Consider the following 23,249-nt stretch of genomic DNA (forward strand, 5'->3'; position numbering starts at 1 on the left):
TTAAGAAAATTCAAGGAGGTCATAAATACAAGTTGCAGGAAATAAAGGAGCTCTGAAAATCAACTGTTACAAAAAGTATTAAATTAATCGATCATACCTGGCAAATGACAGACAGGATTATCTTCTCCATTTTTCTCCAAAATAAGATTAGTCAAGAAGTGCAATCCTACCGTACACTGAAGTAGATGATGGATACTATCTATACAATTACTATGTAGGTCAATATATCTAAGTTTATGTTTAATTCCATGAAGGGGCATCAAACCTGCAACAGGAAAAAAAATGTTTTTGATGTCACAACAGTAATTTTTCTAACAGCTAACTAAAAATAATTTTTATATAGGTTATATTTCAAGAGGCAAAGGAGTAGCATTAATAAGACCCTTCTGTAAACAGCTATATCTAATGAACAGGGTATCAGCAAAGTCAATTGTTGTTTTGAAGAAACAAAGGTTTGGCATCTCTTTGAGCCTTAGCCCAGGCGTACGTGGGCTCTGTTTAAACAAAACAAATGGGCCTCCCCAGGCCCATGTACTTTTATGAGAATAAGAATAAAGCAATGGCTTCAGGCTCTCAATCAACACATTATTTTTAATTAGGAGACATAAGCTAACATTCCAATTTCATTGGTTTGAGCATAAAATAAATATAAATAGCACCCATTTGATTTAGCTCCCTGGTAACACTTCTTGCATGAGATTATCTAGAGCATGGTAATGTTAGAAACTAGGTTTGTAGCAGAGGCTACTGGTTCCTGGCACATCTCCCCGGCCAGCCTGACTTCAGCTGCAGCTGTGGTGGACAGGGGCCATGCCTCAGAATTTTCTTTAAAATGGAGATTGTTGAGCAAGAGTTTAGCTCAGAAGTGTGAAGGAGTTAACACCTCCAGGAACCCCTCAACAAAAGGAGAATCATCCATGGCTGAATGCCCTAGCCTTCCTTCTTTTGGAAGGACCATTCTGAGATACACTCTACACTGTTCCGATGAAGGTCTTATTTTTCAATTTTGCTTAGTTTAGTACTCTCCATGTATAAATTCAACTTTACTCACCTTCCTCCCACCCCCTTCAATTTCTTCAACCTGACTGGAATACTCTTCTCTCCTCAATGATCTTTATCATATCTGGCTAACTTCTACTCATCTTTTTTACAGGGTTGCCTCTTATTTTCTTCATAACTTCTGTTCATCACTAACTTCTGTTCATCTGTCACACCCTCAGAAAAGTCTTTGACCACTCACTACAGGATCAGATTTCCTGTCAAGCATTCTTATGAGTACTCAGCATTTCTTCTTAATTTACCACCACATTTCTAAGTTCCTGTTCCATGTTACTGGTTCTTTCTCTTATGTTGCAACTTCACGTCCCTTTTATGTTTTGATTTTAAAGTGCCCCAGGGCACATTCCCGGGCGCCCCCTCCTGTATTCATACACTCTCCAGAATCTCCTATAGTGTCACAGCAACAAACAGCACTGATGTGCCAAATCTACAGCACCAACCCTGATGCCCTACCTCCAAACCACAGGTCATACACATACACATACATATATCTAATAGGGCTCTCGAATTTAAGATAGGATCCTTCATTCTTACCCCTTCATCTCTAAACCTGTTCCTCCTCCAATCTTCCCCATGTCAGGAAATAGTACCATCATCCACCTGTTACTACAAAGATAACTCTTAATTATCTTTGATTCCTTTTCCCTTCATCTCCTCATCTCAATCCATCAGCAAGTTCTATGAACTCCACATGCAAAACATAATGTATTTACTCCTCTACATTGTTTCCATCTTAGTCCAAGTCTCCATCATCTCTCATCCAGACCACGGGAATAGCTTCTTGTCACCTGACTTTCACCCCTGTCCTACTGAAGTCCATTCTTCACCCACTCAGCAGCCAAAGTGATCCTTTAAACACATATATTGAGTCACTTACTTGTTTAAAGCCTTCCAATGGTTTCCTATTGTACTTAGAATAATATGCAAACTTTTTACCCTGCTTATGAAGCTGTACGTGATCTGACTTTTGCGTTTTGTTATCTCTTTTCTTAGCACATTAACCCCTCATTTGCTATGCTCTAGCCACAGTAGCCTTCTTACTGCCTTTATCATGACAAGCTTGATCATGCCTTAGTGTTTTTGCATGTTCTTAATCATATGAACTGTCATTATTTACTTACTGAAGTGTTTCTGAACATATAAAATATTATCATTCTAAGAATTATCTATTAGAACTTATAGGTTTGCAGAAAATATATACAGTAGAGTTTGATGTGCTTTAACAAACATATACGGTTATGTAACCCCTACAATGGAGACAAAGAACATTTTCATCACCCAAATCACTGCGTCCCTATGTAAATCAATCTTTTCTCCTCATCTTCAACCCCTGGTAACTAATGATCTCATTTCTGCCCCTGTATCTTTGGTTTTGTCAGAGTATCATATACATGGAAACATACAGTGTAATCTTTTGTGTCTGGCTCCTTTCACTTAGTATAATTCTTTTTAGATTTATCTATGTTGCCACATATATCAATAGTTCATTCCTTTTTATTGCCAAGTAGTATTCCATCCTGTGGATGTATCACAATTTGTTTATCCATTTACCAGGTGATAGACAAATGGGTGGTTTCTAGTTTTTGGAGATTATGAATAATCATATAAACATGATTATATTAAAAAGTAATATAATCATATTAACATTCATGTACAGGTCTTTGATTAGACATGTTTTCATTTTTCTTAGGTAAACAACTAGAAGTAGAAATGCATGATTATATGCTAAGTATTTGTTTAACATTATAAGAAACCTTCAAACTGTTTTTCAAATTAGTTTTACCATTTTGAATTCTACCAGCGATGTATGCAAGTTCTAGTTGCTCCACAATCTCACCAGCGTTTTGTATTTTAAGTTTTTAAAAGTAAATTCTAGTAGGTATGAAGTGGATCTCATTATGATTTTAATTTGCATTTCCTTAATTACTAAGGATGCTAAACATTTTTTTAAATCATGGGCTTGTTTGCAACTTGGATATCCTCTTGGGGGAGGGTCTGCTCAAATCTTTTGCTTATTTTTTGGGGCGGTTTGACATGATCTCATTTATTTGTTTTACTTCCCCACTACAATGTAAGCCCTGTGATAAGAACTTTATCTATTTGTTGTTGTTATTTTTTCATCAGTATAGAAATAAATGAATGAACTATATTATCCAAAATTAACATTTTTCAGTTAAGGAAATTGCATCCAAAGAACAATATACTTTGCTCAGCATCACACAGCAGAGACAGAGCTACAGTTAATACTCAATTCTAATACTTTCACATTTTGGGGGAAAAAGGTTTTTAAAAATTAAAATACTGTTGCTACCTTGGTTAAGGGTAGGGACTAGGTCACTGTATTTTATTCTTTTGTGTACTAAATACCTGGCATAGGGTCGTATTTTTCTAGCAGGGGAGAAGAACAAACAAACGAATAAGACTGTTTCAAATACTGATAAGGATTATGAAGATAATTAGAGAAATTCTGCTAGTTCTGACAGATAATTTTAAAAATTATCATAAAACTCCGTTCATTTTATCAGTGTATCACTTTAATCAATTAAAAGATTAACAAGTTTTAACCTTCTTATATATGGTAAAGTCAAAAAGAAAAAAAAAAGAAATCCTGGGACTTCCCTGGTGGTCCAGTGGTAAAGAGTCCACCTTCCAATGCAGGGGACGTGGGTTTGATCCCTGGTCAGGGAACTAAGATCTCAAACGCTGTGGGGCAACTAAGCCTGCATGCCACAACTATTGAGCTCGCGTGCCTCAACTAGAGAGCCTGAATGCCACAAACTGCAGAGCCCATGTGCTCTGGAACCCGCGTGCCACAACTATGGAGCCCACGTGCCACAGCTAGAGAAGAAAAACCTGCATGCCACAGCTAGAGAGAAGCCCACACACCACAACAAAAGATCCTGCATGCCTCAACTAAGACCTGACATAGCCAAAAAATAAATTAAATAAATAAATAATAATAAATCTTTGAAAGAAAAAAAAAACTTGATTGTTAATTTGTTATAGCCTTTGGAATGCTATATACCTGCACTGTCCAATATGGTAGCACTAGCCACATGTGGCTTTTTAAATTTAAATAAAAATTTAATTAAAATTAAATAAAATTACAAATTCAGTTCCTCAGTGTACTAGCCACATTTCAAGTGCTCAAAGGCCATATCTGTCTACTGATTGCCATACCAGATAGCACAGATACAGGATATTTTCATCATTGTAAAAAGTTCTGCTGGAACTCTCTCTCTCTACATAATAGTATATTAGTTATCTAAGATTAAAACATTATTCTCCCAAAGTAGGTTCTTTCTAACCAAGTTTTTTCTGTTACTGATTACTCTCTTTTTTATTCCTAGTTTTTTATTCAGCTGTAGCTTTAGCACCAACAAAAAACAAATATGACTGAGAAACACCCTCTAGATAAGGTTTTTGGTCAAAAATTGGATTATTCAGTTCTTCAACATGCATAGCTCAGTCTAACTCATTATACATGGCAAATACTCAGCATTATAGAAAACATAAGCATATCTACTTACCACTAAGATCATTTATGTGGTTATAAGATAAATTCAGTCTAGTCAGATTAGTTAGTGCTTTAAGTCCTAAAACAAAATAAAGCCATTATAAGATTCAAATAATCAATTAATTAGAGTTATATAGTATTACAATACTATTTCAGACTGCTCTGAAGCAAATCTACAGTCTGATAACAGTGAAATCAATTGTTGGTATTTTACAAAATAATTTTTTTTTTAATTGATAACTTTTCTAGAAGAAAACTTTTTATGTAGAGTTTTAGGGTCAGTTTTGAAAAGTTTATGATAATACTTATCCCAATCTTTTGGGAAGAAAATGAAAAATGGACTTAAATCAGCTCCTTTATACAAAGTATTAGATGAAAATCACTTACAAACCTTCTATTCTTGTGATCAAATTGCAGGACAAGTTTAAAGTACGTAGTTTTGTCAGTGTGTTTAGCCCTTCAATTTGACTTATTTGATTAGATGACAGATCTAGATGTTGTAAATTCCAAATGTGATCAATGGCTTTGATCTTCGAGATGTTATTGCAATGAAGATTGATGGCACGAAGAGCTGAATCTAAAGATAACTCTGATATGCTACAAAGGAAAATATATATTATCAAAAACAAGTAAAAAATGGATTTAAAAATCATGCTCAAATAACTAAAATTAACCAAACAGCATGTAGATAGTAAGTATGTGCTCTATTCACTCTATAATAAAATCCTTCCTAATTGTGGTAGCCTTGAAATGTCTCATAAGGTACAGTGCTTTTTACAACTAACCAGTATTTTGGACCATTATCAAGAGAGGCAAGGGATACCGGGCATTTCTAGCTTTTATATGCAAACAAAGTCATCAGCACTGAGTGAAAGCAGTTATTTGTAAAGTCAGTTCCTGGAATCATAACACCCCAAGTTCAAATCTGCACTCTACCACTTTTGCTGTTACTTGAGTAAATGAATTAACCTCTCTAAACCTGTTTCCTCTGCCCATTTAATCCTCACAACTCCAAGCAGTAGGTATCTAAGGATGCCACGGTTTACAGAAATTAAATAACTTGTCCAAATTCTTGTAGCTATTACCAAATTGAGCCAGTATAAATACAGATCTGGCACTGGAGTTTACAATCTTATTCTCTTCACTGTCTGCTATGTCTGTTTCACCCAGAATGTAGTTGATTTCAAAATAAACCATTAGTTATTGCTATTCGTAGTGAAACAGTCCCTGTCCTCCCTTGCTGAAATTTGGAAAGCATCTCCTCTAAATGGAACTCATCTCTTCATTCTGTCAATTACTGCTATTTTTAACTGGAACCTCTTCTGAAGATAGGAGTTCCAGGAATACAAACTACAGTGCACATAATTCAGAGATGCTTGAACTGGGACACCCAATGTCATTGGCATCTGTTCTATGTTCTATAGCAGCTATAGTAAAGCTGTAAGAAATCTAGTAGCAGGAAAATTAGAAGTTTAGCAGTCAGGGAGTAAAGGGAAAACAAGGAATTCAAGTTTGCTTCCAAATCTGCATTAAGAATCTCAAATTTAAAATTAAAACACGAAAAGTATGAATAAGTCACAAGGTCATTCAACTTATCCTTTAGTCTCCAGACTGAAGCACATAAGAACCCCTGGCAGAAAAAGATAAAGCATTTCTAAATTTCAAACTAGCAATCTCTAAATGTGACTGTTTCAAATATTTTCCAATTATCTTGCTTCTGTCATTTACTGAGCTATTATTTAATGCCAGACCTTATGCTATTAACACATGCTCTTAATGACAGCCATCTATTTTCTGAAGCATTTCTGTTTCTGGAAATTAGCATTGTGAATATAATGTAGTATAGCTGAAAAAGCAGACAGTGAAATTAGATAGAAATGGTTTTGAATTCAAACTTAATCCACCAGCTGCATGATGTTGGGAAAGTTATAAAGATCCTCTGAATCTCAGATCTGTCCCTCGTAAAATTACTACCTTGCAGAATTGTTGTGAGGATTTGTGATAATATATGTAACATGCACACATAAATGGCATTCAGTAAATGGCAGCTATTATTAAATGTAAATATAAATATTCTTTTGAAAAACACCTTCCTGGGGCTTTCTGGCAAATTTTAGGTCAGGATCCAGAACAAGTTGCTTTAATTATCAGCAAGGTGCACAGAGAGGGCAGGCAACAAAGGAACAGTGTGTGGAAAGGCACACAGAAGCCTACCATGGAACTGCCCGTTTGTAGCTTAGTGTGGCTAATCACAGGGTGTAACCGGTGAAAAGGGTAAGAGGTAAGACTGAAAAGGCAGCAAGGGACCAATCAGCAACGCAGAACCAAGAGCCTAGTATCGTGAACAAATTTGGGCTGCATGAAAGAGGAAAGCAGTGAACTAAATATGTTATGTTTAGTATTTTCAAGAAGTATAACTATATGTATCACAGGGCTCTGCAAATTAGACCAGGAGCTAAGACAATCAAGGCAAAACCAATGAAGAGCAGCAAACTCTTGCTTTACGGCTGCCAGAGATACTACTTTGCCACTTTCTGTCATAGGGAAAGGACCAACAATTACAGGGCAAGCAAAGAAATAATTGCCAGCAAAGAAAGGAGAAGCAGCGAAGAAGGGAGGATGGTCAAACGCCGGCAGGGAACCAAGACGTGGGGCAGTTTCCAGGGTGCTCATTAGTCCCTGGAGGAAAGGAAAGGGGGCTCATTGGATTTGGATCTGGCACTTCAGCAGCGCAGTTGTGGCGGAGAACGGCGGGCGACAGCCAGACGCCTTCGTGTGCGGTCTCGGTAAAACTGCCCCGCGCCTCCGCTCCACCGAGGCCGCCCGCCGCCCTCGGCCCCTGCCGTGCGGTCTCCGGTAAAGCTGCCCTTTACCTCCGCAGGCCTTTGCCCATGAAGCACAGATCCCCGCAGCGGTTCTCGCCGTCCTCATTCTCGACTTCTGGCTCCGCCGGAGCCTCCATGGCACCGGCGACGGGGAGCTAGGTCTTAACCGGCGCCCAGCGCTGGGTCTGATAGGCCGGAACACGCCTCCCGGGTGCGCGGAAGTCCGGCCCTAGGGGGCGGGCCGACTTCCTCCAACCGACAGCTGGCACTTTCCCGCCCCGACGGTGTCGCAAAGCTAGAAGCCTGAGCTTCCCTAACGAGGCCTTCCCTCCCTTTTACGGTATCTACGGCGCGACTCCTGAGACTTGCCGTAAAGCGAAACATTTTGCCTGGCCTGCGGTGGTTGGGGGAGGAATGCGTCTTTCCTTTGTGGCGCTTCTGTATGATTTTTGCATTGTAGGCGACTGACTTCTGAAGGCGATTTCACAGCAGTTTGTTTTTACAGACCTGTAGTCTTACAGACCTATAAGTTGTTCCCCCAGGTTATTGCGTCTGCTGGATGCCTTATTTGTGCCAGGCACCTCCTTATGCAGTGAGGAATAAGATGAAGCCTATTCTCGTTCCTGGAAGCATTCATAGTTCAGTGGAGGAAACAGAATTGCTGTGCATCAGGGCCAGTGCTAGGAATAGCACAGAAGCATTTAAGCCAACTGTATATTCCTGTGGGTAGTGGGAATGTTTTATAAAAGGAAGTCATCAATAGATGACTGAGCAGAGTCTTGCTAGTGTGTTCTGGACAGAATGGCATTCCAGGTAGGAAAACAATACCCAAACAAGGTCCAAGAACCCTCCTGGTTACATTGCTTTCTGGGTCAAGGGAATATTTTTAAATGGAGACAAAATATTTATCTCAACCCTGGACCAGTCACTATCCTAAACTAAAATCTTCCGTGGCTCCTCACTAGTGACGGAAGAAATTTTCACATACTGAGGCATGGGGAAGTCATTCTGGCTTATAGATTATTTGGCTTTATGCTAACTGGAACAGCCTACCTTACGTCAGACATGCATTGTCCATCTGCTTTAACCATTAAAGGAAAGAATGCATTTAAAAATAAAAATGGATTAACTGATTCAGGCATTCAAAATGGAGCTGAGCGGCCTTGTAGATGTGGTTTCAAACACATTCCTGCATCTTCCAGAACTTAAATTTTCTGAACTGTATCAAACTCAAGGACACCACCAGCTGTTTTCAAAACAATATTTGCTAGCAGCTGCCAGCTGCAACATTATGGTCTCAAAGTCTCCCCTTGTAACTATGCAACCATTTCAGACCCCAACCTAACCTTGCTTAACAAACACCCTTACTTCTTACCAGCTCCAAGCCCAATTCTTGACAATTTATATAATTTTGCTGTTTTTTGCTTTCCCCATTTTGTTGCTCAGCAGAACATAATTCAAGTACTTATTGAATCTGGGTCCCCTGGGCTATAGTACTTAGTTTGGCTGGAATAAAACTCACCTATTTTTATTATAGATCATTTATTGATTATTTGTGTCAACATTGGCGGTCAAATAAAGGCCTAACTTTCTAATGTTGAATACATATCCAGACTTAACTGTCATTAGTCTCCTGTTGTTCAGCTGTACCTAATATATTCTAAAACTTGTAGCCACAATTCACTATTTCCTATAGCTACATGCTTTACCATGTGTCTGCAGCTCCTTTTTTTCTTTTGTGGGCCTCTCACTGTTGTGGCCTTTCCCGTTGTGGAGCACAGGCTCCGGACGCGCAGGCTCAGCATCCATGGCTCACCGGCCCAGCCGCTCCGCGGCATGTGGGATCCTCCCGGACCTGGGCACGAGCCCATGTCCCCTGCATCGGCAGGCAGACTCTCAACCACTGCACCACCAGGGAAGCCCTGCAGCTCCTTTTAACAAGAGGTGGAGGTATAAACTCTTTACTGGATCCTTGATTCTGGGCTTACATGTTAGTTTTTGTTTTGGTCAATAGAATTCATTGGCCTCAGGACGTCTTGCACGCTTCTGCTCCCTCTCTTGGAAGACTGCCTGAGCTGCCATTTGAGCAAGCTACATGTAGCAGAAACAAGTCACCCCAGCTAAGGACACACAGATGCATGCATGATGCTGGAAGCAGCTAGCTGAACCAGTGAAAATTGCCAAATAACAGGAATAGGAGCTAAATAAAGGGTTTTGTTTTGTTCTCGAGGAGATAGGATTAGATGACAGATAAGTCACTAATACGATAACTGAATATCAATTAAAATAGAGATTTTTTTCAATGAGGATAAGTATTATAGTCTAACCTAAAACAAACAACTGATATAAGAAACAAGTCATTCTGCAATGATATTAAATGTACTGGATATTTCCTCCAAAATTATATAATTAATTATAATTAATTAAATTAATTGAGATATTTATTATAGTTAGTAGAGTTTAAAAATTGTAGATTGTATCTGGGTTACCTCAGCACTTAAAGGTTGATTGTTTTTTCAGAATGATAATTTGATGAATTTGTATTTCTGTTATTTGCCTGTTAAAATCACAAGTGCTTAGAAACCTGCAGTTTTGCTTCTAATTCTTTATCTGCAAAACAAAAATTATTAAAGTAGTTTCTATAGGAGATCTCAGTTCTAAAATTCAAAAAACCTATCATTAATAGGTTGTAATTGTAAATAATTGTAACTGTAAAAAATCTGTAATCAACTCTTTTCAATAACTACATTCTACAGTTTATTTTATATTTTTAAATTGTACTTCAATCTGCCTTGGACTTGCTTTACATGATATCTATGATGTATTCATGGGTGCAAAATGGGCAATATATCTGTAATCAGTCTTACCAGTGTGACATCAAGTATGAGATAGGCAGTCAGGCTGGGGCTGGTGAGATGGCATTGCGGTATCATTTGGCTTTTTAACCAACTAAAAATAAAAGCTTTTTTCAAAATAAAACCCAAAGCTTTAAAAATTTTATGATGACTTGATACATTCAGATCCCAGTGCAGAACATCAGGTCAATGGCATAGGAGCACAAGATCAGTCCCCTTTGTGATGTATGGCCTTGAAAAAATTTGCATCACTCATGAATTCTAGTTACTTAGTTGTAACTACTTAGTTACAAGTAGTTGTAACTAAGTAGTTACAACTACTTAGTTGTAACTAATGAGATAACCACCCCCTCCAAACATTGGGTAGAGCATGCTAGAACGTCCTGGCCTTTCATGGCACTGCCAGTGGGGCTGGTTTTAGCATAGTTTGCTGGGGCAGCTAAGAACAAAGGAAAAGGGATGAGAGCCTTGCTGTGTACCCAGGCTCAGCTCTGCTAGGTTGGGAGAAGGCCAGGGCTTGAGGCTTCTCCACAGGAAAGCAGGGAGAGCAGTGGAACTGCCTTCTATCCTGGCCCCTAGTTAGTACATCAGTCGGACACCAGAGGGAGTATAAGACTATGGGCTGCTGCAGAAAGAGAACTAAAGACTCGAAAAACACTAGGAAAAATCTACAAAACAGAGTTGGTTTTTCAAAAAGATAAAATGGAGAAACTGTTAGACTAACAGAAAAAAAGAGGGAAGGCTCATTAATCTAAAAAAGATGCCCTACATTAGTTGATTAAGAAAGCATAATTATCTTAATGAAGCAAGGGTCATTTAGTAGATTCAATATTCTTTCATAATTTAAATCTTAGCAAGTGAAGGGTAGACGATGGTGCTGTAACTAAACAACATTTTCTAAACACCTACAGCAAACATCATACTTAATATGAAACATTAGAAGTATTCTCGTTAAAGTCATGAGCAAATCAAGGATTCCTGCTCTATTTTAAAAGTGAACTAGAACCAATGCTGTAAGAAAGAAAAATGTTTTAAGAATTTAAAAAGAAGAGATTAAACAGTTTTTATTTGCATAAGATATAATTTTCTTCATAGATTCTCTTGGATTTTCTAAATCAACATAGCAACAAAAATTTTAAGCTGTGGAATAAGTCTAGCAGGAAGTATGCAAAATTTTGTGTAAGAAACTGAAGTTTATCGAAAAGTTTAATCAAGAGAAACCTTTAATCATTATTATAAAGATGTCAATTTTCCCCAAATACACTTCAAATAAAATTCCATCATGAGAATCCCCACTGAATCTTTTATAGAACTTGACAAAATTATTCTAAAATGTATATGGTTTCAAAACAATTTTGAAGATGAAAAAGATTTTATATTTGAAATGACTATAAAATTTTAATTCAAAAAGTTTTAATGATTATCTCTTCAAGTTCTTTCTTTTTTTTCCAGAAAGTTCTTTTATTTTTTAACATCTTTATTGGAGTATAATTGCTTTACAATGGTGTGTTAGTTTCTGCTTTATAACAAAGTGAATCAGTTATACATATACACATGTTCCCATATCTCTTCCCTCTTGCGTCTCCCTCCCTCCCACCCTCCCTTATCCCACCCCTCTAGGTGGTCACAAAGCACCGAGCTGATCTCCCTGTGCTATGCGGCTGCTTCCCACTAGCTATATATTCTACGTTTGGTAGTGTATATATGTCCATGCCACTCTCTCACTTTGTCACAGCCTACCCTTCCCCCTCCCCACATCCTCAAGTCCATTCTCTAGTAGGTCTGTGTCTTTATTCCCCTCTTGCCCCTAGGTTCTTCATGACCTTCTTTTTTTTCTTCAAGTTCTTGATGGTCACCATTGATGAGAAACTTTGCTCACTCAAGTAAAAAGTAAAACAAATTTATAAAATTATTTTTTTCACAATCTTTCCCTGTCTATCCTCACTGCTTCCCCACCTGCGCTCCATGGACACCTAGAACCTGGCAAAGAAAGGCTGAAATATATAGCCAGATGGTAATAAGATTTGAGCAGCCATTCTTAAGGGATAAACAAAAAGTTTGATCCAAAGACTGAGGAAAGTAACAGAGGATCCAAGAGATCTTTTGAGGAAATAATACTGTGCTTCACTTCTAAGAAAAATCATCCCCAGCTCTGTATGACTGAGAGTGGAGATCAAAGTCAGCACAGCACAAGCAGCCCAAATTCTCAGGGAGACAGCTACGTTCAGTGAGGAATATTTCAATACCCCTTTAGGAGACAAAGATTCCTGCCCCTACTGTGGCACTAAACATTAAAATGTTTACACAGAAGAATCCTATTGCCCTCAGGAGTTGCATGCTTTTGCCTTTTTTTTTTTAATCCTGAAAAATAATTTAAAAATTTCATGTGGATTGCTGTGTCTTTATACTTTCCTTCCATATTCCTGAAAGGCTCCCCAAACAGTGACATGGCCTTAATTTAGCCATCTGATCCTTCCACAAGTGTTTTATTATTAAACCTAATTTGGTTTTAAAAATGATTTACTTGTGAATTGTTATGCAATGTTGTGACATCTTTGAAGGCCAGAGTTAAAATGTTTCACACGTTAATTATTTTTAAAAAATTGTCTATGCCACTGAACAAGTTAGTCACAGCTAATTAAGAAAGGATGATTTCAAAGGTTCTGGGTGGAGAAGTCTCCACTGGAGGTATAACAATGATATTATTTAACTCAGATAATACTTTGTAGATGAGTATCTAGGGAAGAAGTTGTAGTTTAATGGAAAGAATGTAAACTTTGCATTCAAGTGAGCAAAGGTTTGGATCCCACTCTTCCACTTACTTGCAGCATGGTTTTTAGCAAGTTGTGTTAATTTTTTTAGAATTCACATTTCCTTATCTATGAAATGAGGATAACAATTTAATATTGTAGTATAAGCTCCATAGTATTGAATTAGATAATATATGTGAAACACCTGTTGGATTACCTCACATATTAGGATTAATTACACTACAATTAGGATTAATTAGTATATCTATATTGGGCCCGAGTATATATGCAAACCAGTCTAGTATTAAATTTATGTAAGGCTACTGCTCTTCCACCAGTTTATAAATATTAATTTACCCAATGTATATTTATTCATTAATTCAAACATTTATTCCTCCACTAATTTTGTAGCAGGATCAGCTATAGAGAAATTGACTTGTGATGATGTTTTGTTCATTTCACATATGGTATGTGAAGGAGCCAAAGATGACCTCTGTATACTGGACTCTAGGTTGTCTGCTTCCTCACAGCAGGCTGAAACCCATTAGCTCTAAAGCCAGCAAGCAAGTTTTTAAACATTCTATTGTTTTAAATATAGTCCAAATAAGCATATTTTAGCCATTTAGAACTTGCCTGTTTTGCATACCCTGCGAAACTGCACACAACATCTGTTAGCACAAGTAAGGTAAGTTCAGGGAAATAAAGACTCTACATCACTGCTGCCCTTGGAAACTCTCTGATCCAGAGACTGCATGCTGTGCTGCTGAGTGACATCTTCTACATGCACAAGACTCCGTCTGATTCTCCTTTCCCCAGGAATTTTCTTGCCTTCCTCCCCTCCAGTGGCCTGCCATGGCCTCTGGGAAGTCTTATGCTGTGAGTGACTTCTCTCACTTGCAAACCAGTAAGAGTGCTGCCCAAGTAAGTCGTGTATGTGCTATCACAAGCTGATTTTATCCTTTCCCTTTCTCAGCCTCAAAATCTCTAGACCCCCTAAAATGCAACAAATATTTATCTAGTACCCACTATATGAAGGATCAAAACAGTCAAATCTTCTATATTCTAGTCAGGACAAAGTACTTTCTTATTCTAGTCAGAGGAGAGGTAAGCAAACAAAAACACATGTATAATACGTCAGGTGGTGATGAGTGATGGATGGTGACTGTGTGGAGGCAGAAGAGGTAGTGGTGTTGGTGTCTGTGTGGAAGGAAAGGGTTAATAGTTGGCAGATAAATATTTCCTCAACTACAAGAGAATTTTACCAGGTATTTCAGCTCTCCTGTAAAAAAAATGAGGCCATTTGTAAAAAATAACTTCTTATATAATCTTTGAAAGTGGCTTCATTGTAATATATAGTATAAAAGAAAGTGACTTTGCAAATAGTATGAGCTTACTGGATCATTTTTGTTGAATGCTTACCATGCATTCAGAATCTCTACAAGGTCTGACAGAAGGGATTTTTATCTCAAAGCAAGTCAATAAAGACTGGAGACAGTGACTGCTTCTTCAACAGCAAAGATAGCAATACAAGACTTAAGGGAACATCAAAAACCAAGAAAACATGACAGCACCAAAGGAATACAATACTCTCCCAGTAATCCAAAGATATGGAGATCTGTGACTTACCAGATATAGAATTCAAAATAGCTGTTCTAAGGAAGCTCAGTGAGCTACAAGAAAACACAGAAAGACAAGTCAGTGAAATCAGGAAAGCAATAAAACAGTAAAACAACAAATGAATAAAATAAAAAGTTTAACACAGTGATAGAAATAATAATGAGAACCAAACAGAAATTCTGGAGCTGAAGAATACAGTGAATGAATAGAAACATGCAGTAGAGAGTATCAACAACAAAAAGGATCAATCAGAAGAAAGAATCTGTGAAGTAGAAGGCAGGTCCTTTGAAATTATCCACTTAGAGGAGAACATAGAATGGAGGATGCAAAAGAGTGAAGAAACCTACGTGAACTATAGGATACCATTAGAGAAATAATCTATGAATTATTAGAGTCCAAGAAAGACAAGAGATGGAGAAGGGGAACAGAAATCTTATAGAAATAATGGCTGAGAACTTCTTAAATCTGGAGAGATATTTAAACATCCAAGTTCACAATGCTAATAGGTACTCGAACATTTCAATCCAAAATACTCTTCTCCAAGACACACTATAATAAAACTGTCTAAAATGAAAGACAAAGAATTTTAAAAGCAACAAGAAAAAAGAAAAATCTCTCATACAAGGGAACTCCCATCAATCTATCAGTAGATTTCTCAGCAGAAACCTTCTGGGCCAGGAAAGAATGGGATAACATATTGAAAGTGCTGAAAGTAAAAAAGTGCAAACCAAAAATACTTTACCTGGCAAAGTTGTCTTCCAGAAATGAAGGCGAGATAAAGACTCTCAAATGAAAGCTGAGGGAGTTTATCACCACTAGAACTGCCTTACAAGAAATGCTGAAAGGAATTCTTCAAGCTGAAAAGAAATGACACTAATTAGTAACATGAAAACATACAACACCCTGGTAAAAAGTATATAGTCAAATTCAGAATAGTCTGATACTTTAATGTGGAGTACTAACTACTTAACTCTAGTGTAAAGGTTAAAGGACAAAAATATTAAAAATTTCTCTAGCTACAATAATTTGTTAATGGCTAGACAATATAAAAAGAAGTAAATTGTGACATCAAAACGAAAGGTTGGGGCTTCCCTGGTGGCGCAGTGGTTGAGAATCCGCCTGCTGATGCAGTGGACATGGGTTCGTGCCCCGGTCCGGGAAGATCCCACATGCCGCGGAGCGGCTGGGCCCGTGAGCCATGGCCGCTGAGCCTGCGCGTCCAGAGCCTGTGCTCCACAATGGGAGAGGCCACAACAGTGAGAGGCCTGCGTACCGCAAAAAAAAAAACACAACAAAAAACGAACAAACAAACCGAAAAGTTGGAGAGGGGGAGTAAAAGTTTGGGATTTTTGTGTGCAATCAAAGATAAGTTGTTATTGAGATATCAACCAAGATGATAGACAGCCAAGAGTAGAAAGAGCCTGAGGTTACATCCTCTCTGGGGCAAACCAAAATTACAACTATTACAGGACAACTATTGATGAAAATGACCAGAATCTACCAGAAAAGATGTTCTGCAACTAAAGATATAAAGAACCCCAATGAGACAGGTAAGAAGGATGGAGTCATGGTACAGTCGAGACCCATACCCCCAGCTGGGCGACTCACACACAGGAGAATAATTATAATTGCAGACGTTCTCCCGAAAGAGTGAGGGTCTGAGCTCCACATTGGGCTTCTCAGCCCAGGGGTCCTGCCCTGGGAAGACAAGCCCCCAGAACGTTTGGCTTTAAAGACCAATGGGCTTACTTTGGGGAGTCCCAGAGTCCCAGGGGGCTGGGGGAGAAAGAGACTCCAGTCTTAATGGGTGCACACAAAATTGCACATGCCCAGGGACCCAGGGCAGAAGCAGTAATTTGAAAGGTGTTTGGGTCAGACCTACTGGGGGAATCTACTGGAGAAGCAGGATGCAACTGCAGCTCACCCTGGGGACATAGACAGTAGTGGCAGCCATTTTTGGAAGTTCTTTCTACCACATGGACACTGGTGCTGGCAAATGTCATGAAATGTAAACAACCTACCAGGTACACAGTAATAAAGACAGCAAGTTAGGCAAAATGAGGCAACAGAGGAACATGTCCCAAATGAAGGAACAAGATAAAACCCCAGAAGAAGAACTAAGGGAAGCAGACATAGGCAACCTATCTAAGAAACAGTTTGGGGAAATGATTGTAAAGAGGATCAAAGAACTTGGGAGAAAAATTAATGCACAGAGTGTGAAGTTAGAAGTTTTTAACAAAGAGTTGGAAAATATAAAGAACAACCAAACAGAGATTAATAATACAATAACTGAAATGAAAAATACATTAGAAGGAATCAACCATAGACTGAATGATACAGAGGCATGGATCAGTGAGCTGGAAGACAGGATAGTGGAAATCACTGAAGATGAACAGAAAAAGAAAAACAGAAAGAAATGAGGACATTTTAAGAGACATCTGGTACAGAATGCAGAAAACATCGTGCAGAAAACTTGAATATACATTTTTCTAAAGAAGACACAGTGAAGGTCAACAGGCACCTGAAAAGATGATCAACATCATTAATCATCAGAGAAATGCAAATCAAAACCAAAATACATGTCACATTTCACCTGCCAGACTGGCTATTATAAAAAAGAGCACAAATAACAGATGTTGGAGAGGATGTAGAGAAAAGGGAACCCTAGTACACTGTTGGTGGGAATGTAAATTCATGCAGCTATTATGGAAAACAGTATGGAGGCTCCTCAAGAAACTAAAACTAGAACAGCTATTCCACTCTTGGGTATATATATGAAGAAAATGAAAACACTAATTAACAAAGATACATGTATCCCAGTGTCCATAGCAACATTATTTACAACAGCCAAGATATGGAAGCAACTTATGTATCCATCACCAGATGAATGGATAAAGAACAAGTGGTATATATATACAATGGAATACTACTCGGCCATAGAAAAGAATGAAAATTTGCCATTTGCAACAACATGGATGGACTTGGAGGGTATTGTGCTTAGGGAAATAAGTCAGACAGAGAAAGACAAATACTGTGTGATATTGCTTACATGTGGAATCTAAAAAATAAAATGAATAAAGTATAATAGAAATGACTCAAAATTATAGAAAACAAACTAGTGGTTACCAGTGGGGACAGGGAAATTGGAAGGGACAAGATGGAGTAGGGGATTAAGAAATACAAACTACTATCTACCAAATAAATAAGCTACAATGATATATTGTACAGCACAGGGATATAGCCAACATATTATAATAACTACAAATGGAGTATAACTTTTAAAAATTGTGAATCACTATGTTGTACACCTGTGACATATATATTGTAAGTCAACTATATCTCAATAGAAAAAAGGAAAAAAGAAAGTACTTTGTGTGTGTGTAAATGTAGATAACAGAAAACAAAGTTAAGGCATAATATCATTACTCAGAAAAATGTTGTTATCAGATTAAATTAGACTTTTATATCTATAAGATGTTTTATGGAAGCTGCATGCTAACCACAAAGCAAAAACCTACAGTTGATACACAAGAGATAAAGAGAAGGGAATCAAAGTATACCATTATGGAAAATCATAACAAAGACAGCATAAGAGAAAGAAAGGAACGAGGGAACTACAAAACAGCCAGATAATCCTTACCTGTCATAATTACTTTAAATGTAGATGGATTAAATCCTCTGATCAAAAGGCATAGAGGGGCTGAATGGTTAAAAAAAATCAAGACCCAAATGTTTTCTGCCTAAAAGAGACTCACCATGGCTTTAAGAACACACATAGACTGAAAGTAAAGAGATAGAATAAGATATTCCATGCAAATGGAAACCAAAAGAAAGTAGGAGTAGCTATACTTATATCATACAAAATAGACTTTAACTTAAAATTGTAACAAGAGACAAACAAGGTCAGTATATAACAATGAAGGTGTCAGTTTATCAAGAGGTTATAACAATTATAAATATGTGCACCCAACATCAGAGCATCTGACTATATTAAGCAAACACTAGCAGATTTGAAGGGAGAAATAGATAACAAGATAATAATAGTGGGGCACTTCAATATCCCATTTTCAACAATGGATAGATCATCCAGACAGAAAATCAATAGGGAAATGTTGGACTTGGACTATACTTTTGACCAAATGGACCTAACATATCTAGACATATATAGAACATTCCATCTTGCAGTGTTTCTGCTGAAAGATCAGCTGTTAACCTTATGGGGATTCCCTTGTGTGTTATTTGTTGCTTTTCCCTTGTTGCTTTAATATTTTTTCTTTGTATTTAATTTTTGATAGTTTGATTAATATGTGTCTTGGCCTGTTTCTCCTTGGATTTATCCTCTATGGGACTCTCTGTGCTTCCTGGACTTGATTAACTATTTCCTTTCCCATATTAGGGACGTTTTCAACTTTAAACTCTTCAAATATTTTCTCAGTCCCTTTCTTTTTCTCTTCTTCTTCTGGGACCTCTATAATTTGAATGATTGTGCATTTAATGTGGTCCCAGAGGTCTCTGAGAATGTCCTCAATTCTTTTCATTCTTTTTTCTGCTCTGTGGTAGTTATTTCCACTATTTTATCTTCCAGGTCACTTATCCACTCTTCTGCCTAAGTTATTCTGCTATTGATTCTATCTAGAGAATTTTTAATTTCATTTATTGTGTTGATCATCATTGTTTGCTCTTTAGTTCTTCTAGGTCCTTGTTAAACGTTTCTTGTATTTTCTCCATTCTATTTCCAAGATTTTGGATCATCTGTACTCTCATTGCTCTGAATTGTTTTGCAGGTAGACTGCCTATTTCTTCATTTGTTTGGTCTGGTGGGTTTTTACCTTGCTCCTTCATCTGCTGTGTGTTTCTCTGTCTTCTCATTTTGTTTAACCTACTGTGTTTGGGATCTCCTTTTCACAGGCTGCAGGTTTGTAGTTCTCATTTTTTGTGTGTCTGACCCCTGTGGGTAAGGTTGGTTCAGTGGCTGTTGGAACACAAGACTGGTGCCTGTGTTCTGGTGGTTGGGTCTGGATCTTGTCTTTCTGGTGGGCAGGACCACATCTGGTGGTCTGTTTTGGGGTGTCTGTGAACTTAGTATGATTTTAGAAAGCCTCTGCTAATGGGTGGTGTTGTGTTCCTATCTTGCTAGTTGTTTAGCATGGGGCGTCCTGCACTGGAGCTTGAGGGCTGTTGGGTGGAGCTGGGTCTTAGTGTTGAGATAGAGATCTCTGGGAGAGCTCTCACCAATTGATATTACATGGGGCTGGGAGGTCCCTGGTGGTCCAATGTCCTGATCTCAGCTCTCCCACCTCAGAGGCTCAGGTCTGACACTCAGCTGGAGCACCAAAACCCTGTTAGCCACACAGCTCAGAAGAAAACAGAGGTAAAAAGAAGGAAAAAGAAATTTTAAAAAATTATTAAAAGAAAAATATAAATTATTAAAATAAAAATTAAAGGGCTTCCCTGGTGGCGCAGTGGTTGAGAGTCCGCCTGCAAATGCAGGGGACATGGGTTCATGCCCCAGTCTAGGAGGATCCCACATGCTGCGGAGTGGCTGGGTCCATGAGCCATGGCCGCTGAGCCTGCGCGTCTGGAGCCTGTGCTCCACAATGGGAGAGGCCACAACAGTGAGAGGCCCGCGTACCACAAAAAAAAAAAAAAAAGTAATAATAATTTAAAAAAGAAGAGAGCAACAAAACCAGTAAACAAATCCACCAATGATAATAAGTGCTAAAAACTATACTAAGACAAACATAAAAATCAGAAACAAGTCATTGGCAGGCAGCAAACCCCAAGTCTACAGTTGCTCCCAAAGTCCACCACCTCAATTTTGGGATGATTCATTGTCTATTCAGGTATTCCACAGATGCAGGGTACACCAAGTTGATTGTGGGGATTTAATCCCCTGCTCCTGAGGCTGCATGGAGAAATTTCCCTTTGTCTTCTTTGTTTGCACAGCTCCTGGGGTTCAGCTTTGGTTTTGGCCCCACCTCTGCATGTAGGTCATCCTCAGACATCTGTTCCCCACCCAGACAGGATGGGGTTAAAGCAGTGGCTGATTAGGGGCTCTGGCTAACTCAGGTTTGGGGGGGAGGGAGGGGTACATAGTTAAAATTGGAATGCAGGGGGATCCTGCGGTGGCAGAGGCCAACATGACGTTGCGACAGCCTGTGGGGAGCAATGTGCTCTCCCAGGGAAGTTGTCCCTGGATCATGGGTCCTTGGCAGTGGTGGGCTGCACAGGCTCTGGGTGGGCCCGGGGATGGTGTGGACGGTGACCTGTGCTTTTACACAGGATTCTTGGTGGCTACAGCAGCAGCATTAGCGTTTCACGCCCATCTCTGGTTCCAAGCTGATAGCCGCAGCTCGCACCCATCTCTAGAGCTCGTTTAGGTGGCACTCTGCCTTCTGTGGGCACATGGGGAAGGAATTCCCTCTCCTCGCGCACCCTGAAACAATGGTCTCTTGCCTCTTCAGCAGTTCCAGACTTTTTCCTGGACTCCCTCCCAGCTAGCTGTGGTACACTAACCCCTTCAGGCTGTGTTCACGCAGCCAACCCCAGTCCTCTCCCTGGGATCCGACCTCCAAAGCCCGAGCCTCAGCTCCCAGCCCCCGCCCGCCCCGGCGGGTGAGCAGACAAGCCCCTCGGGCTGATGAGTGCTGGTTGGCACCGACCCTCTGTGCGGGAATCTCTCCGCTTTGCCCTCCGCACCCCTGTTGCTGAGGTCTCCTCCATGGCTCCGAAGCTTCCCTCCCCTGCCCACTCCCTCCCACTCCCGTCTACGCCAGAGAAGGGGCTTCTTAGTGTGTGGAAACTTTTCCTCCTTCATAGCTCCCTACCAGAGGTGCAGGTCCTGTCCCTATTCTTTTGTCTCTGTTTTTTCTTTTTTTCTTTTGCCGTACCCAGGTACGTGGGGAGTTTCTTGCCTTTTGGGAAGTCTGAGGTCTTCTGCCAGCGTTCAGTAGGTGTTCTGTAGGAACTGTTCCACGTGTAGATGTATTTCTGATGTATCTGTGGGGAGGAAGGTGATGTCCACATCTTACTCCCCCGCCATCTTGAAGGTCTCCCCCTGCCTTCTCTTTTGTCTGTATCTAATCTCCCTCTATCTCTCTTTTATAAATATATCTGTGATTACATTTAGGGCCTACATAGATAATCCAGTAAAATGCTCATCATCTCAAGATCCTTAGTCACATCTGTAAAAACTCTTTTTCCATATAAAGTAAGATTCAGAAGTTCCAGGAATTAGGGCCTGGAGATCTATATCTATCTATATCAATATCAATATCTATAATCTATATCTATAAAATGAGTTAAATATTTAAAAAAATATATAACCTTATACATATATATATATATAATATTTAACTCACTATTTAATGAGGGAACCAGTGAGATGTTATAACCAGTTTAAAAGAGACTTCAAACAATGTGCACACATAGGCAGTCAAGAATGTCGAAATAAATTTACAAGTAGAAGTAAAAGTGGTCAGTATCCATGGTAATCACTGCATCCACTAGACAAAATTCACTTATATTTCTGTTATCAAAAATCATTTGCATTATTATGAGTATTCTACAACTTAGAGTTGTAACATGGCTTAAAGACATTAAAAAGCGCAAGTAACTAAGAAAGGTATACTAGACAGGACATCCAATAAGTTCCCCACCTCGATTTCAAAGTCTTTAAACAAGTTTTCATGACATTCTCTCCCTTCTTTTTTTTTTTAAAATAATGCCTTGTTTATTTTTATTTTTACAGAAACAAAATAAAGTCATTATTATTATTACTGGATTTTAGAAACTTTAGTGTCTTTATGTTTTTTTATTCCCTTTTTAATGCCAGTTAATGTATTGATTTTAGGGTTCAACAAAATTTGGGAAACATTTTGATAAACTTCTCTTACTAGATATGAACTTAATTGACCTGGACGTATTTTTGAGGGCCATGATTTAGCGTATCACACTTTATAAAGGCTAAACACAGAGACTTGAAAGTAAAATATGTTCTTTTAATTGGTATCACTGTGAAGAGTTTAGACCAGTGAGTAGAAAGTAATGCATAGTATTTATTAATATCAATTACAGATTTACAATATTTTCTTTATTTTTGCTGATGCAACTATATTCATTCATTCAACAAATATTAAGTATCTGCTATACACTAGGCACCTATGAATTTATCTTCCTGGCAATGACTTTTTGTTTTTTTTGTTTACTTGTTTGTTTATTTTATTGATATATAATTGACATACATTATATTAGTTTCTTGTTTACAACATTATAATAATTTTTACACATGGAAGTAGGCAGCAATTAAGTGACTAAGGCATATTATGCCTTTTAAACTTTATGTTTGTGTGTGTGTGTGTGTGTGTGTGTGTGTGTGTGTGTGTGCACGCATTTAAAATTTTTGACCAAGAAGAAAGTGGTGAGAAACATGTTGGGCACTATAGAACTAAGGCTTCAGTTACAAGGAGAATAATTTGAATTGTAAAGAGCTTGAATATGTAGCTAGGGGGGTGGATTTGATATGTGTAGCTGGGGGTTGGGCAGGAGGTAGAGGCTTTGTGTTTGTGTGTATATATTTTAAAGCAAAGGTTACCTTTAAGAATGCATTCATTAAACATTTTACATT

General features: G+C 38.4%; 1 protein-coding gene across 1 annotated transcript in view; it reads right to left on the reverse strand.

Annotated features, from left to right (window-relative positions):
* The window catches only part of LRRCC1 (leucine rich repeat and coiled-coil centrosomal protein 1), a 35,121-nt gene extending 27,583 nt beyond the window's left edge, over positions 1-7,538 (reverse strand). Inside the window, exons 1-4 of the mRNA XM_007461734.1 lie at positions 7,450-7,538; positions 4,968-5,173; positions 4,590-4,655; positions 98-265 (exon numbers count right to left, since the gene is read on the reverse strand). Coding sequence (XP_007461796.1) covers positions 98-265; positions 4,590-4,655; positions 4,968-5,173; positions 7,450-7,538 — 529 coding nt within the window. The remainder of the gene's footprint in view (positions 1-97; positions 266-4,589; positions 4,656-4,967; positions 5,174-7,449) is intronic.
* Positions 7,539-23,249: the final 15,711 nt, after the last annotated feature.

This window comes from Lipotes vexillifer, unplaced genomic scaffold (assembly GCF_000442215.2).
Source record: "Lipotes vexillifer unplaced genomic scaffold, Lipotes_vexillifer_v1.1 scaffold163, whole genome shotgun sequence".
Taxonomy (NCBI): Eukaryota; Metazoa; Chordata; class Mammalia; order Artiodactyla; family Lipotidae; genus Lipotes; species Lipotes vexillifer.